The 19,636-nt window shown below is 46.3% G+C and overlaps 1 protein-coding gene across 3 annotated transcripts in view; it reads left to right on the top strand.

Annotated features, from left to right (window-relative positions):
- dph1 (diphthamide biosynthesis 1) overlaps positions 1-19,636 on the top strand; it is a 75,677-nt gene that overhangs the window by 35,540 nt on the left and 20,501 nt on the right. For all 3 annotated transcript variants that reach the window (XM_080006476.1, XM_080006474.1, XM_080006475.1), the window contains exons 4-6: positions 4,969-5,090; positions 13,484-13,638; positions 18,432-18,553. In XM_080006476.1, coding sequence (XP_079862602.1) covers positions 4,969-5,090; positions 13,484-13,638; positions 18,432-18,553 — 399 coding nt within the window. The remainder of the gene's footprint in view (positions 1-4,968; positions 5,091-13,483; positions 13,639-18,431; positions 18,554-19,636) is intronic.

Raw genomic sequence — 19,636 nt, 5'->3', positions numbered from 1 at the left:
TCCACAGTGGCAGCTCAGCATTGTGCATATAGGGGAAACACTGTTTTTCCATTTGACAGTTAATGTTTAATTAATTGAATACGTAGAAAATTAAAACATTCATATCAAATTAATGCAGCTTAGGAGTACTTGTGAGTCCTCGCCTGCCTTGGCGTTGCTTCCATTTTCCCTCCCTAATTACAGTATTTACATTAGTGGCCACAGTCACAGTGGCCATCAAACACAACGGTTTCCCTAATTCTACCCTTTCTTTCCCCAGGTAATTAGTGAGGTAGTTTTTACCTCCCGACTAAAATATAACATATATGCACATTGATCATGATAAAAGCACAGGACCCATGTGATGGCCTAGTAAAATTATCTGTCTGCCTGTGGTCGGTTGTTTGTGCAGAAGTTTGCTAAAATGCTGGCTCAGAGTGGTTTAAACTCCTTCGTCTACCCCTGAAGTTTTCAAGGGGAAATGCCAGCAGAATGTCAAAGAGCCAGAAAATCTGTTACCCCATGAGCTTTCAACAATAGCGTGAAGCTTTTGTAGGCACTTGGCTAAAGAAGGTCATTGCACAAATTGTGAGTGCTGTTCCATGATGACTCCCTCCTTTGGCTTTTCCTTTTAGCTTTTTCTTTCTAGGTATTTTACAAGTTGATGCTGGTGTGGTATTTCTACAAGTTGTATCCGGGGTGAGGGCTAAACCAGCTTTGGACTCAAGGCTGGTTTTGGCAACTGTTGGGCCTCAAATGAAGTGTTTTTAATAAGACACTTAATCCAAGAGTTTGTCCATGGGTGCTCAACTGTAGCCAAATGCTCTGACCTCCCTGTTGGGCAGCCAGCTAAAATGGAATTTCCCTTTGGATGGTGATTAAGTATAACATCATTATGGGAAGCAGAGGAATTCAACTTAAAAGTGAAATTACTTTGCTCAGCAAGTACTTTGCAGCATAAATCCATCAATCCGCCGTGTGTGAAACGGAACAGGATTCATGTGAGAGCCTCTGTGAGTACTGAGACAATCCACCCGTCATTGGCTAATTGAACAAATGAAAGCAGGCCCTTAGTCAAAGAGCAGTCTATTAATTTTCATCAACACGGAGGCGGCGTCGGTAACAGAACGGCTCTGTGTGTTTCTGCTGATGTACTGATTCGAAGACGGCTGAGAAGTTTCTCATCCTACGTGGCGGCTGCGTTGATCCCTCGCCAGAACGCCAACAGGGCCCCTTCCCTTTCTGCAGTCTGATGAAATTCCTGTCAAAGTCAGACAGGGGCTTCATCTCCGGAGGACAACGGGAGAAATTTACTTCCCTGCTCAACATGCCACGCTGGGACAATAACGGAAAGGGCCTAACTGCTTGACATCAATAACCTACTCGCTGATAAAAGACGATACAATCGCTGGCTGTTAATCCGTTAGTAAGCAGTGCGTGCGTGCGTGCGTGCGTGCGTGCGTGCGTGCGTGCGTGCGTGCGTGTGTGTGTGTGTGTGTGTGTGTGTGTGTATTTGTTTCTGTGCATCTGCACATGATTGCATGTGTTCTGCATCCCTGTGTAGCTGTGTTTACATATCAGTACAGAGGTTATTATGACAAATAGTAAAATCAGTAAGCCGTGTATCACACATATCAAGCTACATGCTAAAGGTCGAATGAACAAGGGCTGTTACGGAGCTCTGGAGCTTCCCTGGCATCTTAATTACATCTTAATGACATTTCAGTCGGAAGGGTTGAGCCAAAAAGCCCGGGACGTACCACAGCTCACACTGAGAGGAGAGAAAGAAAGAACAGCCAAGGATCAGAAAGAAAGAGGAGTGAAGGGACGGGAGGTTGCTCCGGAGGTGTTTACAGCTCGTCCCTCCAGTGAAACGCGCTCTGGACCCTGTCAGGAGGAGTCAGGCTTTTTTTGACGACGATGGCCTGAGATGCGTATTGTCTTTCTCCCTTGAGCTCTCCTCCCTTCTTCTCTTCTCTCCTCCCCCTCCTTCCGATTCCCTCCCCCTCTTTCCTTGCCGGATACGGGATACCTCTCTCCCCGGTAATCACTCTGCCTTACTCCTGAGTAGCATCACGTGTCTCATACGAGCCTCCTAATCTGATTCCTAGCGTTTGTTATTGTGCTATTTCAGTAAAGATACCCAGTGGAAAATAGCGCGCGCTGACAAACAGACAGAGCAATAATGACATTCTTTGCAGATAGATGGTTGATTAGATACAATCACATTCAACAGTGTCTCACTTTGCCTGATAGACTTTGTTGTCTATGGTTGATTTAAAAGAATAACTCAACATTTTGCTATGCACTTCACACCGTTGCAGTTACAATGTCAATATTCTGCCACGAGACAACAATTGAAACGCAATCGTGAGTTGGTTCCCAAGTCTGCCGATCACAAACAATCCGAGGGATAACATGTTTATGAGTTACTTATTATTGCGCTCCCCCTCCCGTGGCAAGCGCTTTTGTGCGTGCCCCGCACGCACGCAGGGGTACGTGTGTCCAGACACGTGCGCGGCCACACGCACCAAGAACTTGCCGAGGTAACGGATTAACAAATCAAATCTTCTACGGAAAATATTTATTCATCAGATGATTTGCTCTGTCTGTCTGCTTTGTTTTACCGGGCTCAGGTTGCCTGGGCCGTCCTTCACATGAGAGCAACCATTTGAAGAGAATGAACAGGGAGATTTAAGAGGTGGGAGGTAAGGGGGGAGGGAGGGAGGGGGAGAGCACGAGAGACGGACCAAAACGTCCCTGCCTGGAGGGACAGCAAATGAGAGGTTGGATGATGTGTAGAAGCAGAGGGGAGTGAAGTTTGGATGCAAACTGCATCTGAACACCTCCTTGGTGAACAGATACGATAAGTAATGTTTTATTCACAATGCACAACTTGCTCGTGATATAGGGACGGGGATTCAGAAGTGTTGATCAATGACAGTCAGTCCACTCTTACCTCAATGGCTGCTACTGTGAGATGTCAAGCTCTCAAAACAGGCGGTCTGCACTGGACTCTGTTTCGGAGATGTTTCGGAGAGGTTTCCCCCCATGAACTAGGCTGCTTATATCCCCGAACGGGTTTTATTTTAGTTTGGAAAGCATGGACAGCTAACCAAACGACCGCCATTGCAAGACCATTCTGCTACCAAGGCTAAAAAGCCACGTGGAGTTGCAGGCAACCCCTACGTCACGTTGGGCTTCAGTAGAATAAGGACCGCCCCCCATCTGAGTAAGCAGACAAACAAATCTGTTAAAAGAAGGAGGAATTAATACCAACTGTCCATGAAGAAACTACGGACGATGGAAATATAAATATAAAAAATATATATTCTGCTGTGTTTCTTTCTTAAAAAAAAAAAAAAAAAAGACTGCAGGCTGCAGCGCACGATCCCCTGAGTGTTTCTCCAAACAAAACCTATAAGAAATAGTTTTTGTTTTTTTGTTTATTGTCGAGTTATTTATTTTTATTTAATTTTATGACGTTGACATGAAACCAAACATTCCCCGCGTCTGAGAGTCCCAGTGCGTCTCAGTGCGGTGTCCCTCCCACACACTTGGAGCACGGCAATGAAAGGTCGAACAAACTTTTAAATCAGGCCTTGTAGATCTACTATGAGTGAAGATTCAGGAACTTGGATTGATTATTTCTTGCATCAAATTTGTTCCGAAACAGATTTGGGTGGACTGATGAGGTGAAATCAGTGAAAGTTATGAAACCTGGAAGCCATGCTCAAACGCCATTGGCTCACAGAACTAGGGGCCTCAGGAGGGTGGCTCCGCCCACTGGTTCAGAGCAACCTGGAACAGGGTGGGTTTGGAGGCACATGAGAGTGCATAATATGATTAGTGAATAAGTAATATGATGAGTGAATGCATAAAAAGAATGAGTGGTATTTTCAGCAAAAAACGTCAAACGTGTTTTTGGGGACCTCAGAGACCAATGTTAACTTGTGTAACATCTTCTTCTAAAAGGGAACATAATAGGTTCCCTTTAATCTGTCAGAATACTGCCACTACTAATACCAGGCAACAACCACCACTTTTATCTGACCCCTTGTCGCTACATCCCTCCATCTTAGCAATGTCCCTGTATTTATTTGTTCTCCCTCGCCATTATTCTATGCATTCATTCCCTTTGCTCCACATTCAAGGATTTGCCTAGCCGCCTAACAGTTGACGAGAGTGCTCTATTTTCTGCAGTGGGGTCAGTATTTCATTGTTAAGAGATGTGGGATCTCAGACGCTTGCGTCATTTTTTTTTTTTTTTTTTTTTTTTTGTTGTTTTCCCCCTGGAGGTCATTGGCTCTTTTTATCTCAGCCTCATCTCAAAGTGTAACATTGGTCCCCCACCGTCTCTTTTGCTCTCTCAGCCTACTTGGGGCATTGAATGTCTCGCTGAAATGGTTTATTCTAACGCTCGTAACACAGTTCAACTGTTCAAGGCTGTCTCTCCTCTTCCCAGCCAGATGTTATTTAAATCCCAGCCCGCGGTAGACTGTCCAGGACCCCTACTTGTTAATCTGCTTATGTCTACAGCTCTCAGCACTCCTCTTTCACTTGCGGACCCATGGTTGTCGTACCTCCTTTCCCGGATGGACTCTAGAGCCCGCTGACTGTGTTCATTCCGCAGGGCTCAAACTCCCAGCCAGCTTGTCCTATCGATATTAAACCTCGGTCATGAAGAACAATAGAGCAGCGCCACCTCATCGTGATACCCTCCAAGTCAGCCATTGACCGCGGACCCGTTAGATACTGTACAGTGTGAGGGGAGATGCTGCGCATTGATTGTATTCTACTCTATCATAATCACACCCTGGATGCTGCGTGTATTGATCGTGGTAATGATAAAGTCAGGTGTGTGTGTGTGTGTGTGTGTGTGTGTGTGTGTGTGTGTGTGTGTGTGTGTGTGTGTGTGTGTGTGTGTGTGTGTGTGTGTGTGTGTGTGTGTGTACACTCATTAGCGTCCCTGCGTTTGCGCCCACCCAGGTTCACAGAAGCAGACACCATAGTGATGGGGGACGTGACGTACGGTGCCTGCTGTGTGGACGACTTCACTGCTCGGGCCCTGGGAGCCGACTTCATGGTGCACTACGGCCATAGCTGTCTCAGTGAGTCTCTCTCTCTCTCTCACACCCCTTGTCCATGTGTGTCTTCCTTTGTTTCCCTCTCTTCCTACACCTCCCTCTCCCTCGCCGTTTTGCTGGATAATTTATTTCGCTTTCTTTTTTGCCCACACGTTTGCGCGCTCCCACACAAACACTCTTGAATAATAATTGTTTTACTTGGGGAAAATGTGATGCAGGCAAAACTCGTAGAACTACCAAACCTCTGAATGTGGGCCTCATAGAACGGGAATCCAAACACAGGAATCGACAGAGCTAGTTAGTGGTGGGTGCACCTCACTCTACTACAGGAGGCTGATCAGACCTTTGGAGCCAGGGCAGAACATTTGTTCAGCCGATCAATGAGGAACATGCATTAGTGCTGGCCTTTGAAAACCTGTGAGTCGTTCTTGAGGACAGTTCACCTTCGCTCCTGCTGTCTGTCTGGTGCTGAACATGGAAGAAAATGCTAAATCAATAGTTCTGATATATCTCAACCGAAACAATCCCAGCTCTCCCAAATACCAGAAATGACCAACAGAATAATAATGCCTTGGAAGGCTCACTGGGCATCTGTGTGTTTCTTTTGAGTGTCCGTGCATTTAAATGAGGGGTATCTCCATTCTCCAAATCCACGATTCTAATAGATTTTCGATTTAAACATTTTTTTATTTTCAGCACTGACCGCTATGCCGTTATTAGAATATAGAGTCTTGATTTGTAAATAAGTTTTATTTGAATATTAAAAATTATAAATTATAACAAATATGAGAATATTTAATCAATACACCTAAACAGTTAAGAGCGTTAAAAAAAATTGACATTAGAATAATAAACAATAAGTTACTTATTACACTACTTTTAAGTTGCTCACCAAAATAAGCACAGAATATCAGATATAACCATAATAACGGCTATTTTTGCCAGAGAGGAGCGCTGGTAGTAAAAGGCAAATTACTGCTTGCACCTCAGCAGCTCCGATCAGAGAGATATTTTCTCCAAACGAAGCAAATAAAAACTCTACATGTATTGAATTTACTCTGTTCCCTGCTGCTGCTCTGCTGAGGAGCAGGAGCTATCTGCGAGCATGGTGGAGCACGGTGCGCGAGCCGGTGGTTGGGAACCTCAGCACTAGAGCACATTCCCTCGATGATGGTCGGGTTTATTTCCCACTTTCATCTACACATCTGTGGAATTACTGGAGGTTTTGGTCAAAGGCACACTCCCTTGTACACACAGTGAAATGCCGGAGGAGAGGGAGGCGCGCTGACTGCGCTCGTGCCTCTCCGCTGACGTGGACTTCGCACACTGTTGCCTGGAATATTTCTCCCCAATTGCGTTCACGGTGCAACAAACTGGATGAACTTGTATTGAACTTTATTGTTATTTTTTTGTAATATTCGAATTCTATTCAAATCTTGTTCCTGCAGCCCTCGTGCCAGGTGGGCTGTGTAAAGGGATGCGGTGCAGAGGGCCCTTGAGCCGACCGCAGCTCTCTCAAACTCCGAACCGAATTTCATGAAATTCGGTTCGGGGCAGGGCGAGCCGCTGTCGACACCCCCCAGCGCACACTGCAATTGTTTACCAGCGGATCTTGACCGTACCAATATGGCGATGATGTTGGACAACATTACTCACAAAAATACGGAGAGAATCGCAAACCTGATTGTTATTTAGAAGTTCGAAGTCGATCGCTCATTTCGATCGATTTTCCATTTCGACTCGGATTCTTGACACCGCTTATTTAATTGTGTTGTATATTTGTGCATTGGAGGGAGCGATGTCCGTGTGTGGTGCATGAGTTTTTGTCAGCTCGCAAACACTGGAAATTTGTTCACATACTTTGCTTAAAGCTAAGGCTTGTACAAAGAGATCGATACCTGTCTTGAGATTAGCATTTACCTGGCTGAAATTGGTTCATGGCAAAGTGTCTGAATTCCCCTCCTCCACTTCAGGAAACAGGATTGGCCTATTCCCTCAAGTCTAAAAGAGCGCGAGATATTCCAAGAAATGAAAGCAGCTGAACACTGCCAAAGAAGAGGTTCGCATAGCGAGCGATGTCCGTTTTAATTATTTCCTCGACTTGAGTTTGTTTGTAGAACTTTTTCATACTGTACAACATGGTGGATGCATTAAACATTACCTAGAGTGCACAATTTAGATGGGAAGATATAAATTGTAAAATTTTTGGGTGCCTAGAACAGTATCTGGTTCATCTGGGATTGAAGCAGGACTAATAGTAATGAAAGCAATATGGGTTCTTCTTGTGAAGAACTCATTTTATTTTGTCAATTAAAGTTGATTTGTTGTTTTTGTCAAGATTCTCCACCTCCTGACTCTTAAGAACAATTGGCTGAGCGGCATAGTGCTTGCATTGAACTTATATCATAGTCGCAAATGGAGCTAACAACAACCGAATAATCAGAGAACTTATATTTGCAAACTGCTTGAGGAAGTCATGAACATGCAGAAATTGGGAGTGGCAAAGTCGCCACGTGGTCATACGATAGATGACACGGGTAATTATTATTCCATCCTCTTGACCTTTATTCCACTTTTTCTCTCTTCTGTGATCGGTTTTATAAAAAGCAATATGGAGAAAGGTGGTGTGGACACACTGAATGGAGCTTAGGGGATTTTGACTTATGCCATCCCTCAATGGACCCATACGATACTGGCTTGCAGCAGTGAGCTGTGCTTCTACTTGCAGCAAGCAGTGCTAAATCAATTGCAAAATGAAGTGGATCCAAAAATAAAGTCATGAATTATTTACCACAATCAGTACTGCAAAAATTATAGAAATGTTTTTATTTACCATTTCAAGCTGTGTGTTCGCACATTTATATAGAGATCATAACATTGGTCAATGTCCCATAATGCCTTTCTGGTTGTGTGTGGGGTGATGTTATGTTTTACTTCATTTCGAACTTGAGTTCTTACTATGCCTTAAGCTGTCTCCAGACAGCTCCACTCAGTAAAGCTGAAAGCCCCTTCAAACCAAGTCTCAACTTGGCCTTGACAGGCTGTGATTGGGCCACTCAGGCACCCATCATAAGGCCTGCCGCCGTGTGTGTGTGTGTGTGTGTGTGTGTGTGTGTGTGTGTGTGTGTGTGTGTGTGTGTGTGTGTGTGTGTGTGTGTGTGTGTGTGTGTGTGTGTGTGTGTGTGTGTGTGTGTGTGTGTGTGTGTGTGTGTGTGTGTGTGTGTGTGTGTGTGCATACATAGTCACCGCCTGTCATACTTCCTCTTAGGGCTGGGTGATAAAACAATCTTTATAATTTTCAGGATAAAATCTTCCATGATAACGATGATAAATTTATGATATTTATTTTCTAAATACAGTTCGATGCAGAGTCTGTTTTCCTCTACCTACAAAGACACGACAGGAACAGCCAACCGTACAGCGGAGAAACAAACATGTGACCCTAAAAACCAATCGTACAGAGCAGAGAAACAGCCATGTGACACGGATAGCCAATCCCGGAGGCAGGTGCGGCGGGCAGCCTGCAGTGGGGATGACGTCCCCTGGAGCTGACACGGCGGGGCTTCCTCAAACACCAACTTGAACTCCAACTCGCCCTCCTCCCAACCCTGGCCCGGCGCAGCCCCCGGCCCCGCAAAAGAGGTGAATTGGCTCTCCCCTCCTTGGCCCTTGTTTTGAGGCTACGCTCCCCCGCCTCCTTCGATCTCCCTCAGCGTCCGGGCCAGGTGGATCGGAAGGAGTTGGCCGCGCACCAGGGGTTGCGGGACTTCCACACAGCCCAGTGGGACTCCCGAGGTAGAGGAGGAGGAGGAGGAGGGGAAGGAGAAGAGCCCAGTGAGGAGGCACAAGGTGTGACTCACAAACTGTCCCAGGGGCCTTTTCATCGGGAGCTGCTGCGTCTCCTGGGGCGAGCTGTGGCGAGGCTGGGTATCCCGTGGGCAGATCCTAGGCCCGCCGCTCCTTCCATGCTGCCCGGGGCGTATTTTACGGAGGCTGGGGATCGGCCTTCCCACCCACGTCCCCTTGCGATGCTGGATGATTTTTACCAGGGAGGTGAGGTCGTCTTAGGGTGCCCTTCAGAAGACGTGCTCCCCCATCCCTGTGTTCAACCACTGGTCGACCCTGGACGCCGAGCTGCAGTTGGGATACCTGGCTATTCCCCCTTCCAAAGGAATCGGTAGTGGCCCACCTGTGCCCCTCCCTTACTGTGGAAAAGCCTCTGCTACCATAGGCTGACGGCAAATCTGGCTGTAAAGTACCTACAAGGCTGCGGCTCTGCTTAACGTCTCCTGCGATAGCTGGAGGGGATGACCACCCCCAAAACCCCCCACCAACTTCTGCCTCACAATGGCCATGGGTGCGGCACAGGACGCACGGCGTGTGATGGGGTATAACCTGTGGCTGAACCTATCTCAGGTTTCTGAGAAAGAAAAGGTCAGGCTCCAGGATTATTATTATTATTATTATTATTATTATTATTATTATTATTATTGTTATTATTATTATTCGGGCCCGCAGTGGATTCTATGACTCACAACTTTGAGCAGGCAGCAGCGGTCGGTGGCATTGAGGACCCGGTCCCTGTGTCGCTAACCCCGGCTCACCGCGGGAGCAGTCAGTATCCAGGCGGCCTCCAAGATCGTCGCGCGCCCAGAGCGGACTGCCTCGGGCCCAGGAGACGTACCAGCCTCCCCCCCGCTGACGAGATGAGGGGCTGGAATAGGAATCCTTTTCCCCGCCGTCTCCAGCAGCCGCAGGCTTCAGCGGTGAGGTGCAGGAAGGTGCAGAGGACCTGAGCTGCTACGGAGAGGGGATCCGTGCTGCTGGACCGTCGGCTCAACCTCTAGTTTAAGCACGGGAAAAAAAGACATTGCGCTGCTTCCGCTGCCTCTTCACACAAGTTCACTAGATTCCACAGTGTAGACATGACAACGTCAGCACTGGCGAAGACAGTTTTGACAGCGGCCAGGTGTACTGACTGATGCTGTGTGGTTGAGAGTGCTTACGGTCAGGTCATACAAGCTCAGCTGTGTACGGGATCCCAACCCACAAGCATTGGGTCTGACGGGGTGGTAGTATAATTTACCTCTGCATCCTATAAATGGGTTCTTATACGCTGGAATTGGGGTTTGAGGTAACATCTCTCAGTTGGTCCTTGGAATGGACTACCCCGGACCCTGGGTGCTATGTCTCTACCTTTGGGGGTTTGCATAGGACACATCGGTTTTGACCTCGCGATCAGTGAGGGTGGTGGGTATACAATATGGCATAGTAAGAACTCAAGTTAAATTTTTCACTCGAGTTCGAAAATTCAGTAAAACTTTTGGGTTGCGCTACAAACCTGGTTTTACGAATGAAGAACAAGGGCTCTCCCCGGTGGCCTCACTGTCCACCTTGCTCAAAAGCGAGCTGTCTGAGGAAGTATGGCAGGCGGTGACCCAGTATTTATACCGGGGGGCAGGCTTTATGATGGGTGCCGGGGTGGCCCAATCACAGCCTGTCAAGGCCAAGTTGAGACTCAGTGGAGCTGTCTGGAGGCAGCTTAAGGCATAGTAAGGCATCTTCATTTTGAAAACCAGGGTTGTAGCACAACCCAAACATTTTGTCCCACTATCAACAGTGGAACCTGATCAGCTTATAAAAAGACCTCTACTTTTAAACAAAACAGCGAAAGACTGGTATAAAGATCATATCATCGCTAACACAGCCTGACATCCTGACTGTTTTCGGGGTGACTTAGAGCACTGGATGACAGTGACTGACATGGAAGCTTTGGATACTGCTGCTTTTGATGACGTTGAGCTGCGTGATGCTTGCTGTGGAGTCATACACACACGCACGCACGCGCACACACACACACACACACACACACACACACACACACACACACACACACACACACACACGCACACACACACACACACACCTGTGGGGGATTAAATGCATTTTCTCACAGTGTGCCTCATGTATCAATCAGTTTGCATGATTGTAAAGTTTGCTCAGAAAATTCAGTCAGATTTCTTTGCAATCAATCGTGAGGGTTAATGAATTCCAATCAGTCATTAATGAAAGTTTGTGCACATAATTAGTGATTTGCAACACCCATAAATACAATTTGCTTTCACACCCCTCAATTTGTCATGCTGCCAATGACATTCATTCAACAATGAAAATGGCTAAGTGACAAAAGAAAAATAATTTCTCTGAAGCTAAGATAAAAGTGCTGTTAAATGAATTTTAATTAAGGAGTCATCAACTTATAAATTGGGCTTAATTGACAAAATGAAACTATTTTTTATATTATATTTCAAGCCCTGTATGCAATTCAGGAATGTTTCTTTTTTGTCTTGTTTTTTCCTCACGATAAAAATAACACCTTTGACCTACCACCCTTTAGCCGTGAGCAGATGTTCCTTTCATCCGGACTTAACAAAAATCACAAATCGGTTTATTTGCCTTTATTTCAGTTTAAACATTTAAGACACATTCATTCTGCTGACCATTCATAAAAGTTACAGAGTAAATAACAAACAGACCTTTCTGACCAGCTCTCGTTTCACTGTGCTTTATTTACCTCTCCCGCATCTCCTTTCCACTTCTAGCTGCTTCCACTGTGGGGTACAGCTAATGATCATTTGATTTAAACACATTAAAAAATACTTTAGGGTGGCAATTAGTTTTACTTATATTTTATTTATATAGTGCATCATTTCAGTTTGGAATAAATAAACGCCAAGGTACTTTCCTGTGTGCTTGTGGGTCAACCCCTCTGCGTCCACGGAGCAAACAAGCCGATTGACCCTACACGTTGGAAGGGTAATAAGCAGAAAGCGTCGCTGCTGCATGCGAGCCGTCGGACTCATTGACTGAGTCTCTAATTGCAGTGACGAAGTGCTCACAGAGCGCCTGGCTAATGTGATCACTGGCAGATCGATGCCACTTTACTTTGCCCTTTACGTCGCGGCAGAGCCTGTAAACAGTCAACAGACATCTGTAAGTCTCGGTCTGGATATTTTACTTGACCTGCACCCCCCCACCCCCCTCCACCACCACCACCACCACCCATTTGTTTAAGTGCCGTGTTATATCTACATGCAAAGAGCCAATCCCTTAAAAGCCCCTGGCCATCTTTCTCTTCTTAGTTCCCAGTTCATCACTCCTGGTGTTCGTTAATGACCCCCGCCCACCCACCCACATCCACTTTTTTCTCCCACACACATCCCCTGCTCCAACCCCCTTCCTCATTTCTTTCTCCCATTGCCAATCTCTTTTCGCATATTCATGTATGTCAACTCCTTTTTCTCACTTCTCTCTCTCTCTCTCTCCTATTTCTATTCCATCTTCCGCCGTCTGTTTTACGCTCGAAATACACCAGACTGTCCCAGAATGCATCGTACGTTGTCGTGGAGGGAGGAGGATTGTTGGCGCCAACAGAGATTGAAACACTTTTAACGAAAAGTTGGATCATCAGTTCAGAGGGCAATATAGACTCATTTAAACACATTGACACTTTTCAACTGAATGCGCTCTTTATCTTGTGTTTCTACGGAAAAGGCCCGTGTAGCCGCGCGCAGATGAACAAGCGTTTCTCTATTTCTCGCGCAGAAATAGAGAAACGCCAGGCGGCTCCGCGCAGCCGACGGGGCCAGTGTAGCTCCAGCGGAGGATTAACATGGATTTAATAGGACGCACGCGTTTACGGCACACCGCGCCCGTACGTCCGCGCCAACGCGCCTGGTGAACATTCTACCGTTAGATGGAAATCTTCCACCGGTTTGTGCGTGCCGCCCATGACACTTTCACCCTGTGACATTGGTTCCCTTATCTTTCTCCCTCTCCATCTCTTGCGCATTCATCCGGGCAATCGAGTGGGCTTCACACGCTCAAAAACATTTGCGTTGTAATTGGTCGTTCTCCCCATGATCCGCAAATTGAATGTAAAATAAGAGCGGCCGTAATTATGATAATCAATGCCAGCGATAGCATCCCCCCCCCGCCCCATCCCACTCCCCTTTCTCTATCTTTTTGGACTCTCTCCCACCCTCCTCTGCCTCCAGCTGTGCGCGGTGTCGCAGACTAACTATTCTCAGCCCGAGCGCGCGGTAAATGGCCTGTGAAATTAATGGCATTAATAGTAACAGAATGTGTCGCTCTCTTTCCCTAAATAATTGAGGATTTTTGCGTCGGCTCCCGCACGTGATTGTCGACTTGCACGGAATGGCGTCGCCTGTGCATGTGCCTGCCTACCGCGTGCCCTACATGCGCACGTATGACGCCGGGTGCACACATAACTGTATCGCCCAACATGGCTCCAAGGCCAGAAGTGGCATGAATAGTGCATGCACGCACTGCAGGCTTACCTGACATAACGGAGTAAATTATTTATCCATCTCTCTCATGTCTTTGTATCCTTGCAGTCCCCATAGACTCCACGGCGGGTATTAAGATGCTGTACGTGTTTGTGGACATCCAGATGGACAACGTGCACTTCCTGGACACGGTCAAGTTCAACTTCCCTCCCGGACACTTGCTGGCACTCGTCAGCACTATTCAGTTTGTGGCCGCACTGCAGGTGAAGGATCTCTCTCTCTCTCTCTGTGTGTGTGTGTGTGTGTGTGTGTGTGTGTGTGTGTGTGTGTGTGTGTGTGTGTGTGTGTGTGTGTGTGTGTGTGTGTGTGTGTGTGTGTGTGTGTCCATGGTTCTGGACGTCTCTCTCCTCTGCTTTTTTGTGTGGCTATGCAGGCCAGCACAGGCACACCCCCACATATGTGTGTTTTTGGTTTTGTGTTGTTTTAAAAGCAGCGTGTGCTTACTTAACAGTATATACGGATTTATGTCCATGTGCTGTCATGGGCGAGCTCACACTTCTTCAAGTCAAGTCGGAGAGTGTGGGCTTCAGAAGACCGGAGCTGGAGTTATTTTGGACCTGGAAGGGGGCGGAGTCGTAACTTGAGCGACCTCTCTTGCTTGAAATCGTGCTCACCTCGCCTCCTTCCCGTCGGCCTTCTTATAGCAGGAGGGCCGTATAGAGGCTGCTCCCGAACCGTAGGGAACATGTGCCACGCGCTACTTGGCCCACCCTGTTCCTTAATGTTCTCCTCCCCCTCGCCATGTGTGTAGGACCGGCGCGCACTCCAACCCCCAGTAATGTACCCAGCGTTATTTTTACACCACCCTCCTCCATTTTGTGTAGGAGAACAAGGTGTAAGTGAGCGAGGGCGTGCATTTCCTAAATGCGAGTATGGGTCCTTGTAATGCACTGCACGTGTGTTCTGACGTGTTTAGGCTGGGCCTAATATTGACACCGCTCACCCAAATATGTTCTTTCACTTCAACACTCACCTTTCACCTCCAAAGCCACTCAACTCAACTTCTTCTTCCTGTAATTGCCAGTACTTTGTTCAGTGTCTGATTTTTTTGGGGGACAGCTGCTGTTCTCGAAAGCTGGAATGAATTTAAAAACAAAAACATGTTTACATTGTTATGTTGTTATTGTGATCAAACCCTTTTTTGGAGTGCCACATGTTTGTTTTAATCCGTCTCACTTTACTGTTCCGTAAGTGCGTGCATTTCAGCCCACGGGGAGTTGAACTCCACAACCTATTCCCGCTGCTCTTCATGGACACATTTTCATGTTTTGTGACCTCTGTCCTTCTCAGGCAACCCCCTTGTCGTTCCCCTTATTGCATCGTGCATTATAAAGCAAAATAATTAAGTAACCTTTTCACAAAATGAGTCACGTGAATACCGCTAATTTGAATGAATGTTTCAACTACATCCCACTACTCTGACTCCAGATCCGCTGAATATATTCGTCTAACCTTCATGTTAGCTTTGGCATAGGTCATTATAGAATCATGAAAGCCACAAATAGAGGGAAGCTGTAGGCTGTATTTAATGCCATACTTTAAAACGACCTTAAACGCTCGCTCACACCCTCTGCGGGAGCGATGGCAAGTAGAGCCCAAACCTTACGTTAAGTTATAGTCATAATGCGTTTGCTTTTCTATGGAAGTTTCCTCGCAGAACTGTGCAGTGGTTTCCAAGCTCTGTCTCATGACGTGGATAGTGAGTGAAAAGGCCTCTCTCTTTGGCAGCCACTCATTTTGCTCCCTGAGATTATGTGAGGTTTGGTCACGTGCCTCCATTGACTGTTATCTACTGGATGTAGTTACGCAAAATACTAGAGGCAGCTTATAGACATAGTGTGACTTTAGGCCAGTGTTATTTGGCAGACAGCTGAATCTCATATGAGTCGGCTGACAGATGACGTGCACCTATCAGAATTCTTCCCCTCAATAAGGCGTACAGTCTATAGGACTATTTAAATCTTGCTCCGGCAACCCTTGATGCCGCACTGGACGGTTGCCGGAATCTTTCCACTTGCGCCTCAGCCTCCTCCTACATCATCGATAAGATAGCGCTGAACTACCGTTGTTGCTTGGCTCCGTTCTGCGACCCGTTGGGGGTTACGCAGCTCTCTTCCCTGATCAGGGAGGGAGTAGGCACCGCCACAGAGCCTCGCTGCCAAACAACTCTCTGAAGATCAGTATGGTCGGGAATAAATTGAATAAGTGGCTTCCTCTGTGACAAAGTGTTCCCGGCTAATTTCTGTGGTTTTTTTTTGTTGGTTTTTTTTCCCCAGCGTTGTCACCAAATTTGACAAATTCTCCAATACGGTAGGGTCAAAATTGACACACAAAACACAAAGATCGATGTTTAATCACCAACATTGTGAGCCCCACCTTGCCTCCCAAATGATTGTCAAACCAGGGCAATTGGTTTTGAGTCGACTGATTTGATAGTTTTTCTTTCTTTCTTTTTTTTTTCGCCGTTTGCATTTTCGAGTTTATTAACTAGATTAGACTAGATTGTCCCCCTGTCAAAAAAAAGAAAAATCTAAATGAACCCACTGCTGAACGTCAAGTTCTTTCCAATGCAGCTTGCCCTGAGCAAACAGACAATAGTTATTTATTTTTATTTTATTTTATTTTTATTTAGAAACCATTATCACTCCCACAACGGGGAAATTCGCAATTTCTCTGCATTTACCCATCCTAGTATCTGACGTATCTAGGAGCAGTGGGCTGCCATGTAGAGGCGCATGGGGAGCAGTTAGGCGGTTAAATGTCTTGCTCAAGGATACATCATTATTGCTGCTGATGTACATCCTAGAAATAGGGTTTATAGTTGGTACAGGATTATGAAAAACAGTTTTGGTGTATTTATAAATGTAAATAGTTTTTTTTTGTATTTTCCTGTGCCAGAGATCCAGAGATTATCAATAAAGTTTAATAAAAAAAAATAGGGATACGCCGATCCGATACTCGGTATCGGTCCGATACTGGCCGAAATCACAGGATCGGATATTGGGCGAGGGGAATATATAATCTGATCCAATCCATTACCCTAAAGGATCAGGTAAATGCTTCACAAAACATGCCGCGACTTGTGTCATAACCTGCGCCACGGCCGAGCACACTCCTCCGCGGAACACGGGCGAGAAGCAGAGATCGCAACATCGCTGCGGACCGAGACGCCTGGATGCAGCCGTAGAGAGAGGAGGAACATTAAAAACAGCAGCCACTCAAAATGCTTGTTTGTTTTTTTTCCCCAACCACACAGTTTGAGAACACTGTGACGCTCGGCGGGGTCGACCAGACGGGCGGTGCAGGAGACGCAGACAGCCGCTTTTATCGCCCGCCGCGGGGCTTACGAACCAGCCCGGGGTTGAGGGGTCACGTCGGAAAAATAACCCCTCTGGGATGGCGGTGTCCCTTTTCATTACGGACTGCTCTTCATACGCTCTTTTCTCTCGCTTCGACTCGCACCCAGAACTCTGCTCACTTCCCTCTCTCCTCTCACACGCACGCATACACAAACACACAGTCAAACAAACAGACACAGCATGTTTGTTCTTTGTAACGGGTCTTAATCAATATGCAAACTTGACAGCAGCCCTAGGTCTCTGGTGCAATATACGCTGATATAAAACACATTAAAATGATTGCACTCTTTACAAAAACATTTCTATGTATTTTTATCTCGTGGTTCTATGGAAGAAGCCTCGCGTAGTGGCAGCCGGGCATTAACATCCGCTTAGTAGGAAGCAGCGTTTGCGGCGCCCGGCCCGTACGCTGCGCCAACGCGTCCGGTGGACTTCTACCGTGAAGTCTAGGGACGAAAGATTCAACTCTTTTTTTTTTTTTTTTTTTTAATTTATTAAGATTCTGTTCCTGACGAGTGACTCAGTATAAAAGAGTCGTTTGATTTTCCAACTCTTCATTCATTTGATTCATTTGAACGCTCAGAGAGAGAGAGAGAACAGGAGGCAATTCAAAGTGCCTTACATAAACTAGATAAAAAAGGAAAGAGCATAGAAAAATGAATAAATTGTAAAAATATGAGACATATCAAGTCAGTGTTTTAAGTGAGTGTTTGCCTGCAGAATAATACATTGCACTATTTGCTTCTAATAATTATTTAGCCGATAATAAACACCAAATATTAAAACATAATTGACGTTTGTGACAAAGATACAGCATTTCAATGTAAATTCTACATTGAACTTATGTAAATGATCGTCAGACCGACGTGTTTGTGGCCGGCGGAGGCATTGCGTGCTGAGAGGAGCAGTGGAAGCGGCAGATCTCACTTCTCCTGCGTTACCATTCGCAGACGTGTGAGTCTCAGGTCCCAGAAGAGCAGGAGCTGAATGAGACGATAGCTACTCCGACTCTGCATAAGTGAGTCATTTTGTGGGGCTGTGTGTTCCTTCCTTTAGGGGAGGAGAGTATCTGTTTCATGGTTTGAGCGTGATGGGGTTTTTTTCTGTGGGGGGGGGGGGGGGTTTATAGTTAGGTGAAGCAAAGTGCATCCAGACAAATGTATTATTAACAGCTTTGTCGTTTCAGAGAGGGGAAAAACTGATGGGTATCTGCAGCCGCTCAAGGATGCGGCGTCTGTATCGGACATGAAAAAGTGGTTATCGACGCTTTCGTTCAAGGCGACTTACAATGAATACATTTGTAATTAGTTGTCGAACCGACTGTACATCACAGTCTTAATCAAAAGTAGAGTTGGTTAAGTCGAGAGGTTGTTTTTATTTTGTTTTTTTGTTTTTTTTTGGTAATGTTTTCGGAATTTGTTTCACCCCCTGGTCATTTCTTCTCCATAAACCTCTTGTCTCATGCTAACCTTTCTCTTTTAATGGTCATCTCTCATTCGTTGTGTTACATGTTACTGGCCTGACCAGCGGGAACGGAGGCGATTCCCAATTCTTTGGTATCTAGATTTGCGTCCCAATTCAACCTTTTTCCCCTCGCCTCTCCTCCCAACTCCCCACCCCCCCCACCCCCGATGCAGGCTGTGAGTGCAGCGCTGAGGCCGGAGTACGACGTGCTGGTGCCCCAGTGTCGACCCCTGTCACCCGGAGAAGTCCTGGGCTGCACCTCCCCTCACCTGGACGGCGACGTCAACGCCATCATGTAAGAGAGCCCGTGCCACGCCCGCCACTTATAGAACCTCTTGACCGCCGTCACTCTGGTGTCTCCCTCCCCTTCTAGGGCGGTGGTGACGGCAAAGGAAGAGAGAAAACCTTGCGGAATTCTTCTCTGTAGACCATCCCTCACTTTGATTTGCACATTTTTTTTCATCAAGTACTCAATCATGCGTTTTTGGAGGAGTTAAGGCTACTATAACAAAAATGGGAACAAAAATGAAAACGAAAAATTGGAACAAAAGTGAACACGTTCTTTGTGATGACTTGAATTGAGGCTATATCACGCCGTTTAGGCGGAAGGCACGTAAGGTGGAGACGTTAGTTTAAATGAGTGCAGGCTTTTTTATTTTTATTTTAAGATAGGCTCCTTGACCGTGACTACCGTCTGCCTGGTTACAAAACACACATTTATCAAACACCACCCGAAATAAGCCCAGTAATTACACGGCTACCTTGCCACCCCCATGGGTGCCGGTAGGACGTAGACAATATGCAGCGTGAAGCCTAACGATGCGACATCAGACGCAACGATTTGTCTCACAGCCTCTGATCGGCCATCTATGATATCACGCCAGTAACAGCCGTGTGCTCGTCTGTTCCGACGGGAAAAGCTGAAATATAGTTCCGCTGTTCAGTCCGTCGAAATGTATGCAACCAGGCACTCGCGGCTGAACAGCCTAAAACCGTGTAGGAGTGATTCTGTGGTACAATTTACAAATATATACATAATATAAAAATGGAAATGCCACCATCCACCAATCAGGATTCATATTTTGAAATGTGGAAAAAAAACACAAACGTCTCTCCAGCCACAAATAAATTCTGTTGTTGTGTTGAATTGTTAGGCTCTCTTAGAACAGCACGCAGCGTGTGGCGGTCTTGGGCCTTGATCAGTGCCCAATCATCTACTTGGGCTCACTCTACACACGCAACACAGCCTGCTACGCACGGACTGCCTCAGAGGAAAACTGGAAAACGGGAGAGGATCTCAATAAAAAGAAAATTCGTTACATTAGGACATTTAGCAGATGCTTTTATCCAAAGCGACTGACCACTTATTCATACACCG

Source organism: Zeus faber (genome assembly GCF_960531495.2).
Source record: "Zeus faber genome assembly, chromosome: 9".
NCBI lineage: Eukaryota > Metazoa > Chordata > Actinopteri > Zeiformes > Zeidae > Zeus > Zeus faber.
Note: the sequence above shows the minus strand (reverse complement) of the source record. Positions and strands in the feature narration are given on the sequence as shown.